This window comes from Filicampus tigris, chromosome 12 (genome assembly GCF_054856515.1).
Source record: "Filicampus tigris isolate MCC_2025a chromosome 12, RoL_Ftig_1.0, whole genome shotgun sequence".
NCBI lineage: Eukaryota > Metazoa > Chordata > Actinopteri > Syngnathiformes > Syngnathidae > Filicampus > Filicampus tigris.
Window position 1 is genome coordinate 7,091,888 of NC_141228.1, and position 20,613 is coordinate 7,112,500.

Consider the following 20,613-nt stretch of genomic DNA (forward strand, 5'->3'; position numbering starts at 1 on the left):
TGAATTGTAATTGAAACAAACCTCACTTTGGAGCAGGACTGACTGGAAAGGCTTTGCCACCACAAACAACCAACACACTATCAGTAGAAAAACAACACACGTTCACGCAAGACGTGAGACTGTTACAGTGTAGTAGTTTTCACCTCATACTAAATGTGCAAGCCTTAAAAAGTCAAACGAGCAAAAAACAATAAAATACTTTAAGAAACAGCGAGCCATACAGTTTCCATTCACTTTCCATTTGGGTCGTCAAGTCTTATTTGGAAGTTAAATGCCAACAATTAAAAATGCAAGCATAAACCCAAATGTAACCAGTACAGAACAGACATACCACAGGTCGAGGTGCTCTGATAGGTCTGGAGTGGGCAACCAAACGGGCCAGAGTGTCCTCTTCACCCGGCCGCTCCACAACATGAGCATCGTATGCCACCACGATGGACACCTCCTGCATCATCTCGACCGCTCGCTCGCTCGCTCGTACCCAGCAGCGAGGAGGAAGCGGAAGAGAAGAAATGAACCGAGATGAGGAAGAACGTGTCAGAGGCCCCGCAGAGAAGAGTGCTCTTGCTTCTTCTGATAGCAGAGCAGGCGACTGGCTGCTTTCAAGAGTCTCTCACTCAGGAGTTGAGCCCTGCCCACTGAGCGGAGGGTGGCGGGGGGAAGTGAGTGAACAGTACAACACACCTGTTTGTTTCTCACTCCCCCCCCATCCCCTCCCTGAAACACTAGCAGTGCATGACAAAGGAGGATGATGACTTTGCTTTTTCTTCTTTTCCGCTGACCGATTCCTCAACATTTCCTCTCATTTTTAGACGGACTGGAAAACTTAACCAAAACAAACGTCACTAGTGTTATTTCTCAAGCTTTATTCACACCTACACTAGAGGCACATAAAAGACAAGTTGTCATGCAGAATGACTTGTTTTTCGTTACTACATATTATTGTTTTATGATGCCAAAACAGGCTTCCCCTTTAGCAGATGCACAAAAGATTGAATTCCACAGTTTATTTTGCACCTCAAATTACTGAAGCTGTAGAATATACATGGGATAAATAAAGTACTGTATCTGTGTGTAACACACACACACACATATATATATATATATATATATATATATATATATATATATATATATATATATATATATATATATATATATATACATATATATACATATACACATATCCATATACCGTATTTTCCACACTATACGTCGCTCCGGAGTACAAGTCGCACCAGCCATAAAATGCACAATAAAGAAGAAAAAAAACATATATGTCGCACTGGAGTATAAGTCGCATTTTGGGAGGAATTGTATTTGATAAAATCCAACACCAAGAACAGACATGTCATTTAAAAGTGAAATGACGAACAATATAAAATAAAAATAGAATAGAGGCAACAACAGGCTGAACAGTATGCTTACGTTACATTATACAACGCCCCCACCACCCCCTCTCGGAAGCCAAGTTGTCTCTGCCGCGTAACGCAAACAAATGTGTCCATATAAATCAAACGAATAAAATTGTGCACTTAGTACACATCATTTCCACCGAGCTACGATGGTAACATTTAGCTCACATCCACACATGCAGGATTACAAGAAAGTTACGGTAAGATAACTTTAAACTCAACAAAATGGTCGTAGATTGATTAAATAAGTGAATTGATTACATTTTATTTATCGCCGACCGTGTAGTTTCCAAGTCTCCAAAAGTATTTTTGTATTCGGTTGTAATTATCTCTTTGTTCGTCTCCTCTGCTCCGTGCGTGTGTGTGTGTGTGGCTGGCTGGCTGATGATGATGCAATACCACAGCCAAGCACGGCGCATTTAAAGGAACAATACACTATTTTGTATAGATGGATTGATAGACAGTCAAATTGTCTTTTGATCATACTATTTTAATTACTTATTTAACAAAATATTAGATTTTAACCGTTTAAACTCTTCATGCATTTTAATAGCTTTTAGAATGTATTTTTATGTTTCTTTATGTGGGTTAAAATAAAATGTGAAATGATATACAAGTAATAATGTGTTAATAATTTCACACATAAGTCGCTCCAAAGTATAGGTTGCACCCCCGGCCAAACAATAAAAAAAACTCTTCCCCGACCTGGCTGTCCAGCCAAACTGAGCAATCGTGGAAGAAGAGCATTGGTGAGAGAGGTAAAGAAGACCCCTAAGATCACTGTGGCTGAGCTCCAGAGATTCAGTAGTTGGGAGAAAGTTACACAAAGTCAACTATCACTGCAGCCCTCCACCGGTTTTTGGCAGAGTGGCCCAATGGAGCCTCATCCGCATAGATTTTGCCGAAAAACACATGAAGGACTCCCAGACTATGAGAAATAAGATTCTCTGGTGTAATGAGACCAAGATTTAACTTTTTGCTGTTGATTCTAAGCGGTATGTGTGGAGAAACCCAGGCACTGCTCATCACCTGCACAATACAATCCCAACAGTGAAACGTGCTGGTGGGAGCATCGTTTTGTGGGGGTGTTTTTCAGCTGCAGGGACAGGATGACTGGTTGCAAATGAAGGAACGATGAATGCGGCCAAGTACAGAGAGATCCTGGAGGAAAACCTTTTCCATAGTGCTCAGGACCTCAGACTGGGCCCAAGGTTCACCTTTCAACAGGACAATGACCCGAAGCACACTGCTTAAATAACAAAGGTGTGGCTTCAGAACAACTCTGTGACCGTTCCTGACTAGCATCTCTGGAAAGACCTGAAAATGGCTGTCCACCAACGTCCACCATCCAACCTGACAGAGCTGGAGAGCATCTGCAAGGAAGAATGGCAGAGGATCCCCAAATCCAGGTGTGAAAAGGCCTTGATAGACCAATCCGACATTGGCCAACTGTGACCGACGCTGACCCCCTGTGGCGTCGGGCAGACTGTCAGCACGTCAAGCTGGAAAAACGACACCACAACGACAGACAGCGACGCTGACCATGAAAGTACCTTCTGCGCGTCTGCGCATGCGTGAGATGTAATACCCTTCCATACCATCGGCGGCGGTAGTCACTATTCCTCATAGTTAGAAAAAGCCAACCGGAAAGCTATAGGCCGGGGGTGGATTATAAAAACGTAAACAATTCATTCAGACATATTTTTCGCTCACAATGAACTCCCACGCGAACTAAACCCTCAAGTTCTTGACACAACTCCATCTTGTACTTGTAAGATTAAGGCAGCAAAGGCGTGCTTATCCGCATTTGTCACTTCCCATTCGTACTCCGTGTGCAGATTCGCTAGCTAACAGCCAATCAGAGTGACCAAATGTCACGACTCACGACGCCGATTCAATACGTTTAGGTTAAACAAGATGACAAGTGTGTGTGTTCATGTCCCGTGAATGAAGAGATGAAAATGTCACGTTATTATTTCATGCACAAGCTGGGCTTCTTCACACATAATTATCCTTAGGTAGAGAATAATAATGCGCCTAATCATTATCCATATAAGATATGAAGCATGACACATCTGTGCAACATAAGACTTATTGAACAGCTTGAACTTTTATTAAGGAGAGTCATTGGATCAAAGAAGTAATGAAGAAAATCGTCATGGTCAACCACCAAACAAAATAAAAAAATAAAAGTATGCATACTGCTATAATGATCTTGTTTCGTTTTAGTCACACATGTACTTTGTGTGAAATTTAGGCTTGTATAGTTGAACACAAAGGTGACGTATATGCAGGTAACCATGACTTATCCTGTTGTGTGAATGACAACTGATGGATGGATACACAGGTTGGTTGTACCTTTTGCCATCCAAGTGAAGAGAACTTATTTGTTGTGCTTGCCAATAATAATAATTTAAATAATAATACAATAATGTGACTAAAAACTGAGAGCACAAAACCGAGAAGACCTACATTATGATCCAAAGTAGAGCATGTATGACTTTTGAATCATCACACTAGCTTCAGTCCGAAGTATGCCAAAGAGCCTGAGAAATTCAAATTCTTCCCATAATCCTCAAAGAAGCTAAGCCACTCTACTACTAGTGCTGATCAAGCCAAGGTGGCAGGGAATGTGTGTGCTATTTTAAGCAGCTTACAAAGTTCAGCTGATCCGCTTTATACGTTGACAGAGAAAAACATGTAAAAAGGAGGGGGAATGAAGAGAGAATAAACCTGGTTGGTGATGGAACGGTTTCCAGGATTTTTTTTGTCAAAAGTACAGTGGAATCTTAAAGACACACTTGGATGTGCTTAACATTGGCACTTATATATTAGGTTTGCATGTACAAATGACATCAGTACTAAAATGCCCACCTCAAAAGACTCTGTAGTGATTTAAGGGCTTTTTTTGTGATTAGATTTACAACAAATTGCCCTGCCCCTTTTTGGGCCGTGGCTTATGTTATGTTTTTGGTCTCAGCTGTTCGCTTTGTCCATTCTGTTGCCTAAAACAGCGAACGACCGCCACCAAAATGCAAATGCACATTACTACTCTTGTCCACTTCAAACCTGTGAAAGTATAAAAGTGTTCTGCACAATAGTTTGGATTTATTGACATAAAACGTGATCTCATCATGATCACCTCCACAAAATCCAAAAATACCGTGGCGATCGCTTCTCCACTTACACAGGCAGAACAGGACAAGAGCATGAATGGGCACACGAACCCCGACTGGTTTATATTTCGGACATTTAGCGACGCTAAACTCGAATCAACTCTCGGGAGGCAGACGGCGACTAGCAGTGGGCAAGCAATCAGGCAAGCATGGATCTTCATCACCCAACAGATGTATTGATAAAATAGAAAATGACAATCCTTTTCATTTTCCTGATCAAAAAATATATCAAATGAACGTGTTAGTGAAAACATGGCCATCCGGCCCCACCATCCAGCGCTTGACAGCCTGCAAATTTAGTTTGATCAGTGATTTCATCTCACAGTAGAGCAAATATTTAGTTTTAAAAATACTGGGTCAATCAAACATTGGCAATCATTTTGACTTTATGCTTGGCGAGCATGGCATGTATTGACATAGTAGTTAGTAGCAAAAATAAGTGTCTTATGCAAGAGGACGGCTCATTTTTCTCTGATTCTTTCCTACCCATCTCCTCTCTTCCACAGCCTCTCATTTTGAATGACTTTCTCAATATAGCATTGCCCACAGGGAATATTCTATTTCACAAGTTGAAGAGTGACTTGTCTAAAAGTAGAGAGTGGAAGGAAGATGTTTCAGGGGGATGGAGGCTTGAGAAAATGCACCTTGAGGAGTGCAAACAAACAGTTTCATCTGCCAAGAATATGTTTTTTCTTATATAAGGCTAACGGAATCCATGAATGTCTTCCAAAGCTGCCAGCATGAATGGATGCTTCAATGTGTACAACATTAGTTTGAAATAATCAAAACTTAAAGAGAATATGTTCCCAGCAGGCCCACTAGTTGAAACACGGCAGCCTGATTAATATTGGGTTTGTGGAATATGAGTTATGCAGCAAAATCCACCCCTTTTTAGCCATCTCAGGGGCGGCCATTTTTTGCCACTTCTGTCGACTGAAAATGACATCATAACTGCTCAGGGCTCAGGTAACGACCAATCACGGCTCAGCTTCAGAAAACAGGTCAGACAGTCAACAAAAGTGACAAAATGGCTGCCCCCATAGATGGCTAAAAACGAGTGGATTAACTCTTATTCCACAAATGCGATATTTATCAGAATGCCTTGTTTCAACTAAAACATATTCTTGAAAAAAAATATGTTTGGGTTGACTTCCACTTTAAGTACAAATGTAAAATGAAAAACGGTATAGTTCAAGGACACAAGAGTTGTCTCATGCGCTTGTGCATGTAAAGACAACATACAGTACAAATGTTTTTTTAAAGTGTTTTACGGACGTGAAATGTTAATGCCAAGAATGGGATTCCATGTTACTCAGAACCAATGTCCCCTCTAAGCTGCGTGCATGCGTAATCGCGCATTGTTCTCACCCCTTTGTGTTTTAATATCCGCTTCATACAAAGAATTGAAAGTTGATTTGGCACATGTGGTTGACGGAGCGGGAAAGAAAAATGTGTCATAAAAGACAGAAAATGGTGAAAGTGTGGGAACATTTCAGACTGAAATGCGCACCGGTGACATAATCATTAATCGTAATCATTGCCACACATATTGTATTGTATTGTATAACATTACCCCGTAGAGGGCTCGGTCTCTGTTAATTACAAGACTACAGTTGAGTTGTGGCTTGTCACCATGGTAACAAATGCTTCTCAGGATATGAAAAAAAAAATCAGGGGTGAAATTGCTCAAACAGGTTGAAAACGAACAAGAATAGTTGTCCTGTGTTTGACAACACGTCAATTGGAGATGCGGCGTTGAGTGAGAAGATCTGCGCAATTGAAGCAAAATACCGCGACCTACCAATCAAGTGTCGATGGCCAATGTGCGGTGCTATTCACTGAGTTTTTGCAGCTAAGCTCTGCCTCACATTATCAATGCTCAAGACGTGAATGAACACACTTTGATGGCACGGTCCAGGGCGGTAGCTAGTCATTTCGATGCCCAAGGCAAACATAGTCAGATATATATGTACAGATATACTGGTTTAGCCACCGTGTGAATGTCTGATGCTGCTCACTGTGTTCCAAGGAAAGCTCAGGGAGTTTGTGTGAATGATCAATTGCATGGAAAATTAGAGGGAACATTGCTCAGCACTGTACTGCATTAGAAAACAAAAACGCTACCAAAGCACCAGAGATAAACATGACACCCTGCATGATGTCCCATACCGATACACCCCAAAACAACCATGTGTGTCACCGACAAGCTTATATCCAAACACCTTAAGTCACTCCTCTTTGAATAATAGACTAGAAAAATGCCCGAAATGTAAAATATGAACTATATGAACATTCAAGGAGAGCAACACGAGAGTGACTGGAGGAGAGAGGGGGAACAGGGTGGAGGGAAAGTTATCTATTCCATCTTTCTTTGCTAAATATTTCCTTCCTTTATAGCTCTCGCTCTCTTTCACACACACACACACACACACACACACGCACACACACACACACCCACACACATACGCATGCACACACGCACGTACGTACGTACGCTTGCACGCACACACACGCAGACACTCAAAGTCAAATGTATTACATTATGTACTAGTTTGGGTCTCTAATGACCTCAGCAAATTCCCTAATGCCGTAGGTCTCATTCAAGTCAGGAGGAGGATGATAACGTGTTTGTGTGTGGGCACGTAGGGGAATGTCAATGAAAGACAGTAAGAAAATTCCATGGAAGCCACATCATATCTGATAAATCTGGGACAAAGTAAATAGCAATCAGCAATATTGCTTAACAAAGACTAATAAAAGTGACAGAAAAAAAGTGCTCATTAATTAAACCCGATCATAATGAACAGCATGAAACAAAGTAAATGTATGAAACCACTCCAAGATCAAATTGTAATTTTAGTAAACAGCCTGGACACTGTAATGTGTTCAACTTTTAGTGAATACAACTGCACAAGGAACTTGACAAAATGGTAAATTGTAGCGAATACTTTTTACAGAAGCTCTATGTGTCACCCTTAAGCCCATATCTGAGCAGCGAAGGTTTGCAAGTTTTTGCACACGTAGCAAATGTTTTTTTTTTTGTCAGGGTTCGTTCAATGTTGCAAAGACTTTTACCAGACATTCCCAAACAGTTTTAATCGTCGCGAACAGTTTTTCATGTCACCATTAAATTTGTAACGTGTTCATAATTTCTTTGCCACAAGAAAATCCGTTTGAGACCATTAAAATTGTTGGTATAATAGCCAGGTGAACGTCATTTGCAACCCAGAATGAACCCTAACGATAAAACAACATCCACTGGGTGCGCACACACTCGCAAACCTTCGCCACTCAGTGAGATACGGCCTTTATATTCGCTGTTAATAGTTAAACACATTCCTGGCTGAAATCAATGCTTGGCTAAAAAGGAGATGAGAGTTTGCTGCATTTGCTAATAAATAGCCAAACCTTTATGTTGCAAGCTTGTTCCATCAGCCTTCTGGCGTTCTCTGCAGCTCTGTAGCGTTTGGGGAGCTGGACTCTGAAGAATTTGAGAGCCCCTTCAAAGTCTGCCTGCAAGAGATCCTCTTTGGATGTCTGCAAGTAAAAAGGTCAGGTCAGGTGGAGAGGGGAAAATATTAGTCATGCTTGTTTTTTCTCCTTAACTCATTCACTGCCAAGGATATATTTGATGTCTTTTCACAGTCCGGACATTCAATCCCAGGAACTTCATTCATATTGTTTTCAATTTTTTTTTAAAAACGTTAGGGTAAAAGTGGGTCTGAAAATGTCTGAGTTAATTTGAAAGTTTTTATTTTTTTTTTGTTTCTGCCTCTTTATTTCACTTAAATGGAAATAAATACACTTATTGATTGCAGCATTATTCAAATGAAACATATGGACATGACATCATCATAGAAGAACTTTCTCATCATTTAAGATTCTCCATTAAACACATACATACTGTAGAGTATAATAACTCAAGCTGTACCGAAATGAAAAATACCTTTTGAAAATACCTTGACCTACCCCCCCGCCCCATAAAAATAATGATATGGATCATAGTGATGTATATTAGTGCCACCACTGCCCTTTCAAGTCAAGGTGGAGGCAATTATGAACATCACCACATACCAGTCAGAATTTGTACACATTTTTCAGACTTCTGTTAGAAAGCAAAACAAATGTACGGAAACACCTCTTAAAATAGCCAAACTTTCATCCATACATTTTCTCCCACTTATGCAGGATCAGGTTGCAGAAGCAACAACTGAAGCAGGGAAGCCAAACTTCCCACTCTCAGGCCACTTTGTCCAACTCTTCCCGAGACATTCCCTGGCCAGGTGGGAGACATAACAGGAGAAAAGCCTCTCCAGTCTGGGTTATTCTTTGGGTTTCATCAGGTGGTATGTACTCAGAACACTTCACCTGGTAGGCATCCATGGGGCATGCTGACCAGATGCCTGCATCTCATCAACTAGCTCCTCTCGATGTGGAGGAGCAGTGGCTCTACTATGACGCCATCCTATCTCTAAAGAAAAGCCCAGACAGCCAGTGGGTGAAACTCATTTTGGCTGCTTTCATCCAGGATTTCATTCTTTCAGTCATTACTCACAGCTTGTGACCATAAGTGAGTTTTTGACTTTGCTTTTTCTGTACCATGACAGACTGAGGTCCAGAGTCCAAATCACGGCAGACGCTGCACTGATCCGCCTAGCAATCTCCCACTCCAGTCTTCCATCATCAGTGAACGAGAATCCAAGATATTTGAATTCCTCCAATTAGGCCACCATCTCATCCCCAACCCGGAGAGGGAGGGCACAACACCTCTTTCTGACTCAGGACCGTGTTCGCAAATTTGGAGATGCTGATCCCCATCCAACCGCATAAAAATCAGCTGCGAACCAATGCAGCTAAAGATGAAGACTACAGCTCAATAAGGCCAACAGAACCATTTCATCTGCAAAAATGGGAGATATATAGCCTAACAAACGAGGACTCTGCAAGCCCTGCGCTGCACCTAACAATTCTGTCCATGATGGTTATGAACAGAATCAGTGAAGAAAGGGCACCCTTGGCAGAGTCCAACACTAACTGGGAACGAATCCTACTTACTGCCGGAAATGCGGAGAAAACTCTTGACACCAGTTGTACAGGGACTGAATAGCCCATATCAGTGGGTCCGGTACCCCATATTCTGAGAGCAGCACCCATAAGATGGACTTGGGTGAATTGCTTCTCCAAGTGCACAAAATACACAAAACACAGGGCAAATTCCCATCCACTCCCTCGGACCCTGCTGAGGGTGTAGAGCTGGTCCACTGCTCCAAAGCCAGGACGAAAAAACCACACTAGTCAATCTGAATCTGAGATTCGGCTTCTGAACAGACCCTTCTCACTGAAACCACTGAATAAATTTTACCAGAAGCTGAGGAGTGTGATGTCCCTGGAGTTGGAACACACCCTCCAACCTCATTCTTAAATAGGGGGACCACTACCCCGGTCTGCACCGTTCCTGATGTCGATGCAATGTTGTAGAGGTGTGTCTAGGGCTGAACGATTATGGAAAATCATGTAATTGCGACTTTTTTTTCCTAAAAATTGTGATTGCGATGAGTTGCATTTTTTTCCCCTCAAAGGTCCTTTTGTAATGTATTTTTCAACAATTCATCTTTATTACAACAAACAATAAGATATTTGTTATGCATTATAGAATACTGAGGTAAAGACAAAATGAAGCATTCATTCATATGAAAGAAATGACTATTTATTTATTTATCTTCTATTTATGATGTGCAGTAACATAGCAGTCTGCCACACAAGTAGGTATAATGTTTAATGAAAAAGGGATATGTAGGAAGTGACAAAACTACTTATTTGTTTAAATTATTGTTGTAATCTGCACTTGATTTTGTCCTTTTGCAATATAGTATCAATATAGTATAATAATTGTTTACCACTCCTGTGTGGCAGAATTATGTTGTCGTGGTGAATGCATACCAAACTGCACATCAAAATGTTGAGTAGGTTTAGACATCTAATTGTAGTACATAAACTGTCTTTCATATGAATTAATGCTTCATTTGCCTTTACCTCAGTATTCTATAATGCATAAGAGATCTGATAGTTTGTTGTAATAAAGCTAACTTTTTCAAAAATATTTTAGAAAAGGACCTTGAAAAATAAAATTGCAACTTTCCAACACCGTTTTTAGGGGGAAAAATTGCAATTAGATTATTTTCCATAATTATACAATACAACTTTATTTATGTAGTACATTTCATAACAACTACAGCTGTAACAAAGAACTTTACATTCACAAAATAGCAATAATACAACAACAAAAACAGTGAAAGCAATAAATTGAAACACAAATTACTATATAGAGTATAGACACCGGAAAACAGCAGAAAAGTGTGTCAGTCTCACGTCGGGTCAAAAGTCAAAGAATAGAAATATGTCTTCAAATTTTTTGGCTATAGCTAATTACACGTTTTAGCATGAATGCTACTTCTTGTGTTCTTCTGCTGCGTAATAGTAGTTAGTTCTTGTACTGAATTTTCTGACACCTTAAGTTAATTGGGTGTTCAGTTTAATGACTTTCCTGATCATTGACCTATCTGATGTAAGTTGTGGGAAAGCCATTAGATACTGTTTCAAATACATTGGAGCAATTTATTTTGAACACAAACTTGTTTTCTAGTATTTTAAGCACTTTGGATTAACTAACGCTGAATACATAAATCTGTCATTGTTTATTCAAAACACATTGGATTATTATTAGATTGGTTTTTAAATAACTCAATCTTAATTGTTTCATTTACATTGGAGTGGCAAATATTCGGCACAAACTTTATTGGCCTGTTTATGTTAAATTCAAATGCATGGGCATTTTATATGCAATTGAAATACATAAATCTTGTGATTTATCCCTAAAAATATCTCTGAGTGGAGAACAGCTAGTGCGATGTATAAGTAAAGGTGTTTTTGTTTTTTATTTAAATAAAGGGTAATATTACCAAGTGCCAACTGAAACACATCAATACCACCATCTTGTGGGGGAACTCTATTAGTGTGCGTCATTTGGTCCTACGTTTGACAGCTAACTAATATGCAGGCATTGAAGTGAAGTGATCATACAGTCACCCAACCAAGGTTACAATATATAACTTTAGGGAACACATGCAGATATGTTATCAGGTGGACAGAGAGAAGCTGATTGCATTAAAGCACAATCCCTTTCCTCCACTCCTCCTAACTGTGAACATGGAATATTCCCAGTCCCCACTCTCACCGCAAGCAGCTTGGGGACAAAGAGTCGATGTCCCATCCCAAGGAGATCCATCACTTTACAGAAGGAATCCGCTGAGGCCTGACTGCTTTGGGCCTTTTCTTCTGCTGTTCCCTCTCCATCCTCCACTGCCCTTCGCACTGCTGGAACTTGCAGAGGAGGTGTCAGGGCCGCAAGAGGAGGCGGAGAGGGCGCAGGGGAGGGTATAGGAGATAGTGGTGGGGTTGGAGAGGGCAAGGGAGAAGGGCAGTCCCTCTTTGGGGTTAGGGTGCTGTATGACTCCAGCGTGTCGTCCGAAATGTCCCACTTGGTCTGTACAAGTTAGAGGACAGATGAACTCGTAGAGAAGGTGTGACTATCCACTGACGAGTCCAATTGAGGAAGCTCTGCTGAATGAAGACTCCAGACTACTAGGTCATTGGACAGTCTGACCACATCCACAGGCACAGCCAATGTTAAAAATAATGAGAAAGAGATGGGAAGACTGAGTCTTCATGCCACCACCGTCAGAGCCCAGAAGTGACCATTCGTTGCGGCAATATTAGACTAATAAAATTAGGAAGAGATGCTATTGGTTGCATAACGCTGTCTTCTACCTGCAAGCCACTCTTAAATTGCTGCAATAACAATCACAATCCAGTATGCCGTTGCTAAGCAACAAAGCTGCTCAACACGTGGGTTGCTGCCCCAACAAACAGCAGTAATAGATACGTATTCCGCCTTTTTCTTATTTTCCCTACGTTATTAGACTTCAAAGAGGAAGAAAACAATCCCCTTCAGCAAGCATGACTGAAAAGTTTAAACGCTCAAGTGAGATGACACAACACTAGATACTTTTTGCAATGTTCTTCCAATATGGAGGCTGCACCTGAAATGAAGCTGACAAAATTCCGGAATTTCTTTGTAATGCAAAACAACCAATATAACAATCCTTTAACGAGACAAGCAGGAAGCAGATCCTGTTGCTATGGCAGTATGGCACTTGTAAGAGAGGAGGTAGAAAAATATCTAACTCAAATAAGTACAGTGGCTATGTGGAAAACAGTATGGACTCCAGTGCTCCTAAAGCAGATCTCCATTAGCAGATGCTCTGTAGTGGTCTGCAGATCCTTTAAATGGAAGACAGCTCCTTTAAATGGAAAGTCATTTGATTCTCAACAACACAGGCTAAATGGATGCATCTGTGAGTCAGTGAATAGGCGTGTGTCATCAGGAGCGATTGTTCTGGTCAGCAACTGGGGCGAGGCAAAGTAAAAGAAGAAAAAAAAAAAAAGCATGAAAACACACAGTGTTTCCAGAGCACTGCTATCACTTTCTCTTTGTGATGCTAACAGCTAATGGCTAGCAGCTAGCAGGTCATCTCTGTTGCAATCCATTTGGTGGTCGGAGATAGCATGCTGCAAAAAGATATATCCAGCAGATTACTGGAGGCAGAGGTTGTGGGTCAAAGCATAGAGACAGAATGAAAAACTGAAGGCGACGAGAAGCGGCTCCACACAAGCATTCGTGTTGGTAAGGAAGAACAGAATGTAAATAATAAAAAAAGCTTTATTCCGCCACGTCCAGACAGCTGCTTGTACACCTTACGTTCTGGGAGTGAGGAGTGATGTGGATGATGATGGTAAAGCAGGAAAGGGAGGGAGATGGACCCCGATGGAGGGAGGGGGATGACAGTGAAGAGGAGAATGCGATGGAGGGAGGGAGCAGGGGAGAGAATGTCGTCATGGCTGGCCAATGGGAGGCTGCTAGTGGAATCCTATTCCACCCACATCACATCCTCATTTGTCCAATCCAAGTATTGTATCCACTACGTATCTCTTTCTGGAAAAGAACATATTATTGCTAACATATTGAACAGGAATACATAATTACTTTATCATGATTTTGTAAAACATTAATAATATCAGAAAAATACTGCATAATATGCATTGTTTAAAAGCTGATCATTTTCAGCTTTAGTTTGTTTTGAATTGCATTGGTATTTAGGTAGCACATTTTAATTCCTTAATAATAATAATAATAATAATAATTTGAACTTGCATGGGTGTTATATTGCTATACATGTAGAATTATCGGTGCATGAGGGAAACTTTTCTTACTTTTGCGTTTTCTGATCTTCTAGTACAAGATTTTTCACGTTCACGACAATATGCCAGACATAGAGAATGTCACTTGTTAAATTTATTACTAATTACTACAACAAATGCTCCTATGCCTAGACTGAAAGCAGGGATGAGAAAACAAGTCATCTATAAATGAGTACAACTTGTTTGTCAATGTAAGAAAGACCACACCAATAATCAGCTGTACAAGCTGTGGACAGCACAAGTTTACTAAAAACTGAGCTTCTGACGCCAACAGAAACCCACCATAAAGTTGAAACACCTCACAATATACCCCTCACTATATAAGTTCCTCATTACAAGTTAACTTTACCTGCTATAGTTGAACATTTAGCATACTCCTTATAAAATGTCAAAACGAATAAATCAATTGATCACTGACTTAAAAAAAAAAAAAAAGACTTAAAAATAATAAGTAACTTATTACTCGTATAAAGACAGCAATATTGAAAAGAAACATTACTTTCAAATGCAAGTAGCTAATAATATGATTTACATTACATTTTGCAACTAACTTGCCCAACACTGCTGGTAAGATCAGCACTAATTGTTTTTGTCTTGTATGATGCCTTCTAGATTCCAGAGACTGATGTGAAACTTGAGAGCATTGAACGGAATTGAGGGGGGTATGATAAGAAAAGTGTTTCGACTTCTTATTCCTTTTGAACATGATTCATATAGAAGTCATTATTTTGTTGTTGTTCATGGTCTAATTGTATTCTTTTAAATTGATTATGGAATGGATACCAGGTACACCAAGCATATATGACAGAAGACGGCTTCTGTGTGCTTTTAAAAGTTCTGCAATAGGTTGATAAAGATGATAGATGATTGTCCACAATGAATCAACCCGATGCAATATAACTGAATGAATCGATACAACCAACCACAAGAAGATCTGGTAACACAACAAACAGGAATTCCACACCACTCAGACAAAAACAACAAAGTGATTGAGAAAAACCTTACACTCATTTTAGACTGTGGGTTCTGTTTTGCTTTACTGACATCATCATTTTATCTTCTCATGGAATGGGCAGGTTACAGACAAGTGCACACTGCATACTCGGCAGTGAAATGTATTAACGTTTAGTCCCTGCCAGGTGATCACAACTGTACATTTAGCTTGCTTAGGATAATCAAAGTAAAGTGTTGACAATATACCACACACACTATGTATGACACAAGGCAGAGAGCTTAAGAGTGTGTCCCCATCCCTTGTATCAAATTGTGTCAAATCATATCGCAGAAGGAGGAGAGTCAATGAACATTTAGAATGTCCTTTCCCTTAGCTGCAGCCACTCCACTCCACTGTTCAATTTTGCAAAATATAATTAAAGCACTGTACATAGGGTACTGTATAGGTACTGTATATCCCCATCATCACTGCTTGATGTTTTAGTTGTCAATCCTACATGTGGACAGGAAATTACTGTTGTTGACAGTAACAATTGAATTCTCTTAAATGAAAGGTGTGTCAATGAGTCAAATTGGTGTACTAACCTTGAGCAGAGCCAAGGCAACATTGAAGATGATGTTCAGACCCTGGAACACAATTGTTTTAAAAACATAAATACATCGCCGTAATAATTAGAATAGAAAAACAGGTACAAACAAAATATTTTATTTGCTGCCACATTAAAATCTGAAACATTAAATGCGGATTAATATGTGAACTACTGTTTGGAGTAAAATGTCTCTCACATACATCACACATGTGATTACGGCACATGAAGAGAAGGTAGAGCTGGCAGCTCTGTGGGAACGCTCACGTCTCCTTAGCCTCTGTGATGAGTTCACATGGCAACACAGGGCTAAAAATATCTCGACTCTAAAAATAAGGAAAGTGAGGGGGAGCTCTGCCTTCACACACTGCTTTGCAGAGGCCTCAAGATGGCGCTACAATGCTGAGTCAGGATCAAAGAGGCTTGTATTAGAAGAATGTGTGTGAGAATGAAACGGATTTATATGAACAGGGAGGATAAATACACAGAAAGCAGGGTTGTGATTGCAGACTGGGAGTGTGACAGGCGAAAGAGTAAACGTGGAATGAAATCCACTGGAAGACACTCAATGTTGAAAATTATAAATACATTTTGGCTTTGGTGTTTTAAACACATCCCCCAAAATTAGTAAAAGTAATGTTAAACACAGTGTCATATCGACACATATGAGCAGTTAATTATGAAAGTTTTTATTATTGCTGTTCGATGTCATGTATGACATCACTCTAGATCTCTGTACTGTACTACATATCGCACAAGACCACACAGCCCAGAGAGCATCTAGAAAGAAAAATTCCACAAGACTATTTTTTTTTTCAAATCCAATTTTGTTTTTCTCTTTCAAACAGGCACTTGTTTTTGACGCACTGCATTGATTGCGATGGCCTGACACTTGATCGTTGTCATTTGTACTTGCTAATAATTAACCCATTAAAGCCTAAAGCGCCTGGCTCAACAGCTCCCCAAAACTTAAGGTCGTCTTTGGAATTACCCTTGAAAACCTGACGTTTTCCCAGATATTCAACACCTACAAAAAAATTTATATCCCACCCCTTGTAGCAGACACAAACATAACTCCAAAAGAATTTGAGACCTTAGACATCTGCCTTGTACACAGGCCTGAGTTTATTCATCTTTACTGTTTCAATCAAAGATGTAAAAATAAAGTGTCAGTGCAAGAGAAGCACTATTTTAATGTAAAAAATTGAGTGGTAATTACCAACCTCTATTCTGTTACAAAGATGTTGATATTGTCATTGTCTACAAGCATATATCTTAACCATATATGATGTTCGACTGGTTCTACTGGCTAAAAGTTCACAATCACGTTGTCTATATCACTGGCGTTACTCATTTAAGAGCTCCCGCAATCGACAGGCGACCGCCATTATGAGTCGCAAGAATTCCGGAACATCCTCCGCGGGCTTACGACACTGTCACGTGTATATTCTGATGCATTTTATTGCTTAAGAGACCAATAATTAAATTATAAAAAGAAAGCGACGTTTACGCTCTCTCGGCTTTAAGGGTAGAAAGACGCAACAGCGCTACCGGCTCAAGTGGTAGAAACGCGGTTATGCACTCCCGTCCTTAATGGGCTAAGGGACAAAGAGTTGGTTTGCTCACTTATGTATGTATATGTATCATGGCCATGTGGTCAGACATTGAGAAGATGCAAATCTGCCCAGCCCAGTCAGTAAAATGTGGCCAAGTCTGTTATAAGTCGGAAAATATATTAATGCCGCACAGACATTTGTGTTTAGTCTTTATACTAACTGTAAAGTCAGCAAAGGTCTTATGTTGGCAACAATTTGAGATAGGACCTAACTATTTCCATTTCCAATGGTGGGTGTTCAACAAGAAAAAGTGAACACAGCACAGTGATGGGGTAGAAAAAATGATACATGAGGAGAACAGCTGTCAGAGTAGCAGGAGATGAGAATGGAGGTTTAACGAACAGATTCTTATCATGCGGTTCAATGGCTGAGAAAAACCTGGGAAGCTTCTTATTGTTCTGCTGGGGGCCAGTGGGAGAGCAGGAAGAGTGGGAGGAATTAAACAAAAAAGAAGGAGTAAGAAAATAGAGGAATGAAGTTTGAAAGACAGGTCAGAACAGAGGAGAGGGGAAAAATGTATTTTACTAAAATACGTCAACATATTTGTAATTGAAGTTTCAAACATTTGAAATTATTCAAATTTCTAGACTGATACTGGTAGTTTGAAGAATTATGATCGAGAAACCAATGCAACAACTGCATTTTTCTTAACATCATTTCCACTTTTTCTTTAACTTACTGCATTATGTAATTGCTTATGTCAGTGTGGTGATTAACAGGATAACCTTCTTGGCCTGTTCAAGTTCACATTTCTGGTTTAATTAAGCAGCGATATAACAACCATATAAAACTGAAACTTCAGAAGTGCATATACCTACGCAAAGGCAGAGCTGTTGGAAAAAGTGTAAAATAATGTGTGGCACCCTATTTATGTAGATTTGTCCATCTGTTAGTTGCCAGATTGCTTCCTACAAAGTAGTTAATGAAGGATGAAGAGCCATTATGAATATGATTCCTGTAGAGTGGAAGGCTCTGTTGATGCTATGAAGACTATCCATATATTTTCTATTCAGTTTACGTAATCCTCACACTGGTTCCTGGCTTTGCTGGAGCCTATCCCTTGAAAGCTGAATGTCTCCCTGTTAACTGATCATAGACCCATCTCAAACCTTCAGTTCTTAAAGGGTAAATCAACCCCAACATATTTTTTTCAAGAATATGTTCTATGCAGGCCCACTAGTTGAAATATGGCATTCTGATAAATATTGCATTTGTGGTTAAGCAGCAAAATCCACCCATTTTTAGCCATTTCAGGGGGTGGCCATTTTGTCACTTCTGACGGCTAAAAATGACATCACTGTTGCTCGGGGCTCAAATAACGACCAATCATGGCTCAGCTTCAGAAAACAGGTGAGCTGTGATTGGCCTGAGCAACTGTGATGTCATTTTCAGTCGACAGTAGTGACAAAATGGCCACTCCCAGAGATGGCTAAAAACGGGTGGATTAACTCTTATTCTATGTCCTTAACTGTTGTATTTGTATTTGCTTGTAGGTGTTGTGTCTTTGCTTGTGTGAAGCACATTGAGTTGCCTTGTGTATGAAATTTGCTATATAAATAAAACTGCCTTGCCTTGCCTATCCCAGCAGGATTAGTCACCAGCCAATCGCAGGGTACAAACTATTCATACCGACATTCACACCTATGGACAATTTATTCTTCAATGAACCTAGCATGCATGTTAGGAAGGAAACCTGAGTGCTCGGAGAAAACCCACACAAACTCGGGGAGAACATGCAAACCTTCACATAGGAAGACCAGAGCCCGGATTCAAAACCCCAACCTCAGTACTGTGAGGATGTGCCAACACTAAACACTAAAAAGCATAAAATAAATGTATTCATCATTCATTCACCTCCTCACTATAATGTTCTTGCTGCATGCACCGCTGTGCAAAGGTTGATAGAAATCGATATCCGTCCTTCTATTGACTGTTGTATTAAACAGTCAAAATGACTGTTGTGAAAAAGGTCTTGTTTAATGTGTGGGATGGAACACTTGATCACAGCTCTAGGTGGGAGTCCAAATGTAATCAAGGAATATACTGTGTGATGTTACCTTTAATAAATGGGATTAGGTGATTTGAGAGAAAGAGTAATCTAATCCCTTGTCATGACAGTATGTATCATTTTAAGTATGAGATGAGCTATTAAGGAAATGCTGAGGCAAGGGTTTGTTTTGATGCTCTCATCGACTTAACCAAGTATTGTAAAGGCCTTTGAGTGGTCTGAGACAAGACAAATGCTATTAATGCACACAAGGCACTCACCTACTATCATACCCATTACTAATAATGTATTCTAAAAAAAAAAAGAAAGAAAATAGCTCCAGCCTCGAAGAATACATTTTACAGACATACGGTAATCTTTTTATATTTTGGCTGTCCGAACCACGGTAAATAGCTAATAGCTTTGTATTTACGATTGAATCAACCTAAAAGCCTGATAGGCACATCTTTATTAATTAAACATTGTAGACAGATCAAATCAAAGGGCAGGTTGCATGCACTATGGATTGATGCCAGAGCTGGACACTTGACCCTTTTTTGCCGGTCCGGCCGCGACCCTCCACCCTTGACCTGGGTACCCTTTCGGCCTAAACCCCCCGCCCTTATTCAAAAAAAATATCCCCCCCCCCCCCCCCCCCCTGCCAAAAAAAAACCACGCATGACGCATGAGGTTTATTTAAAGATTATTAGCTGGCTAATTTACTATTCAAACCCGCTGTGGAAACGCTTCAAAACGCGCCACTAGTACTTACCAAACTGCCCGTGCTTACTTCCATTGCGAGCCCCGGGGTTGGTTTTGTCGTATTGTATAATTATTTGGGTCCAACAGACGACAGGTCTGCAAGCATTCAACAAGTTACTTATTTATTTTCCACACTTCCCCTCCTTCACACTTCCCGGCCTTCAAAATAAAAGCATACCAGCAAACCACTATACACAGCAGGTTTGCTACGGCATATTTTCGGAAGTAGGGAAGACGCCAGAAGAAGTGCATGAACTCCATCTTGATGTGCTAGCGCCATCCTTGAGTGCTGCGTGCAGCTTGACTATATTCGTGGACACAAGTTGTTTTGAAACAGTTACGTAAGTCGGCGGGGCATCGCTTCAAAAGGACAGCGACAACAATGGATATCGTGCCTGCTACAACCATAAAGGGACCAAAATGACTAGACGACGCATTTAATTTTATTGCGAAAACGACCTGGAAGGTGGCGGCCAAGGGGTAACGTGGGTGAGTAGCTTCTTTACACACACATACGTGACATGACACCCACGCCACTGCCAAACTAGTTTGCTTTGCAGCAGCAACGAGCTGCGTGGTGCATCCTCTCCTCTGTGGGAAACTGTATGTCATCGCAACATGTGACATAATGGGCCGATCAGAATAGCAACAATTCCTGATGTGTGCGTGGCATGTGTTGCAGACCTGTCACCAACAGCACAATGTGTCGGTCATGTGAATCAATGCGGCAGTTATCGCTCGCGCCGACGCGGGAGTAGAAATAAGCCTAAAAACAAGCCTTTCACCGTAGGCTGAGAT

General features: G+C 40.4%; 1 protein-coding gene across 2 annotated transcripts in view; it reads right to left on the minus strand.

Moving 5' to 3' along the window:
• rabgap1l (RAB GTPase activating protein 1-like) overlaps positions 1-20,613 on the minus strand; it is a 115,371-nt gene that overhangs the window by 13,410 nt on the left and 81,348 nt on the right. Inside the window, exons 18-19 of one of the 2 annotated variants that reach the window (XM_086046783.1) lie at positions 15,449-15,490; positions 8,000-8,128 (exon numbers count right to left, since the gene is read on the minus strand). In XM_086046783.1, the coding sequence (XP_085902909.1) occupies positions 8,000-8,128; positions 15,449-15,490 (171 nt within the window). Of the gene's footprint in view, positions 1-331; positions 647-7,999; positions 8,129-15,448; positions 15,491-20,613 lie in introns of those variants that run through there. The other variant, XM_086046784.1, reaches the window with a different exon arrangement.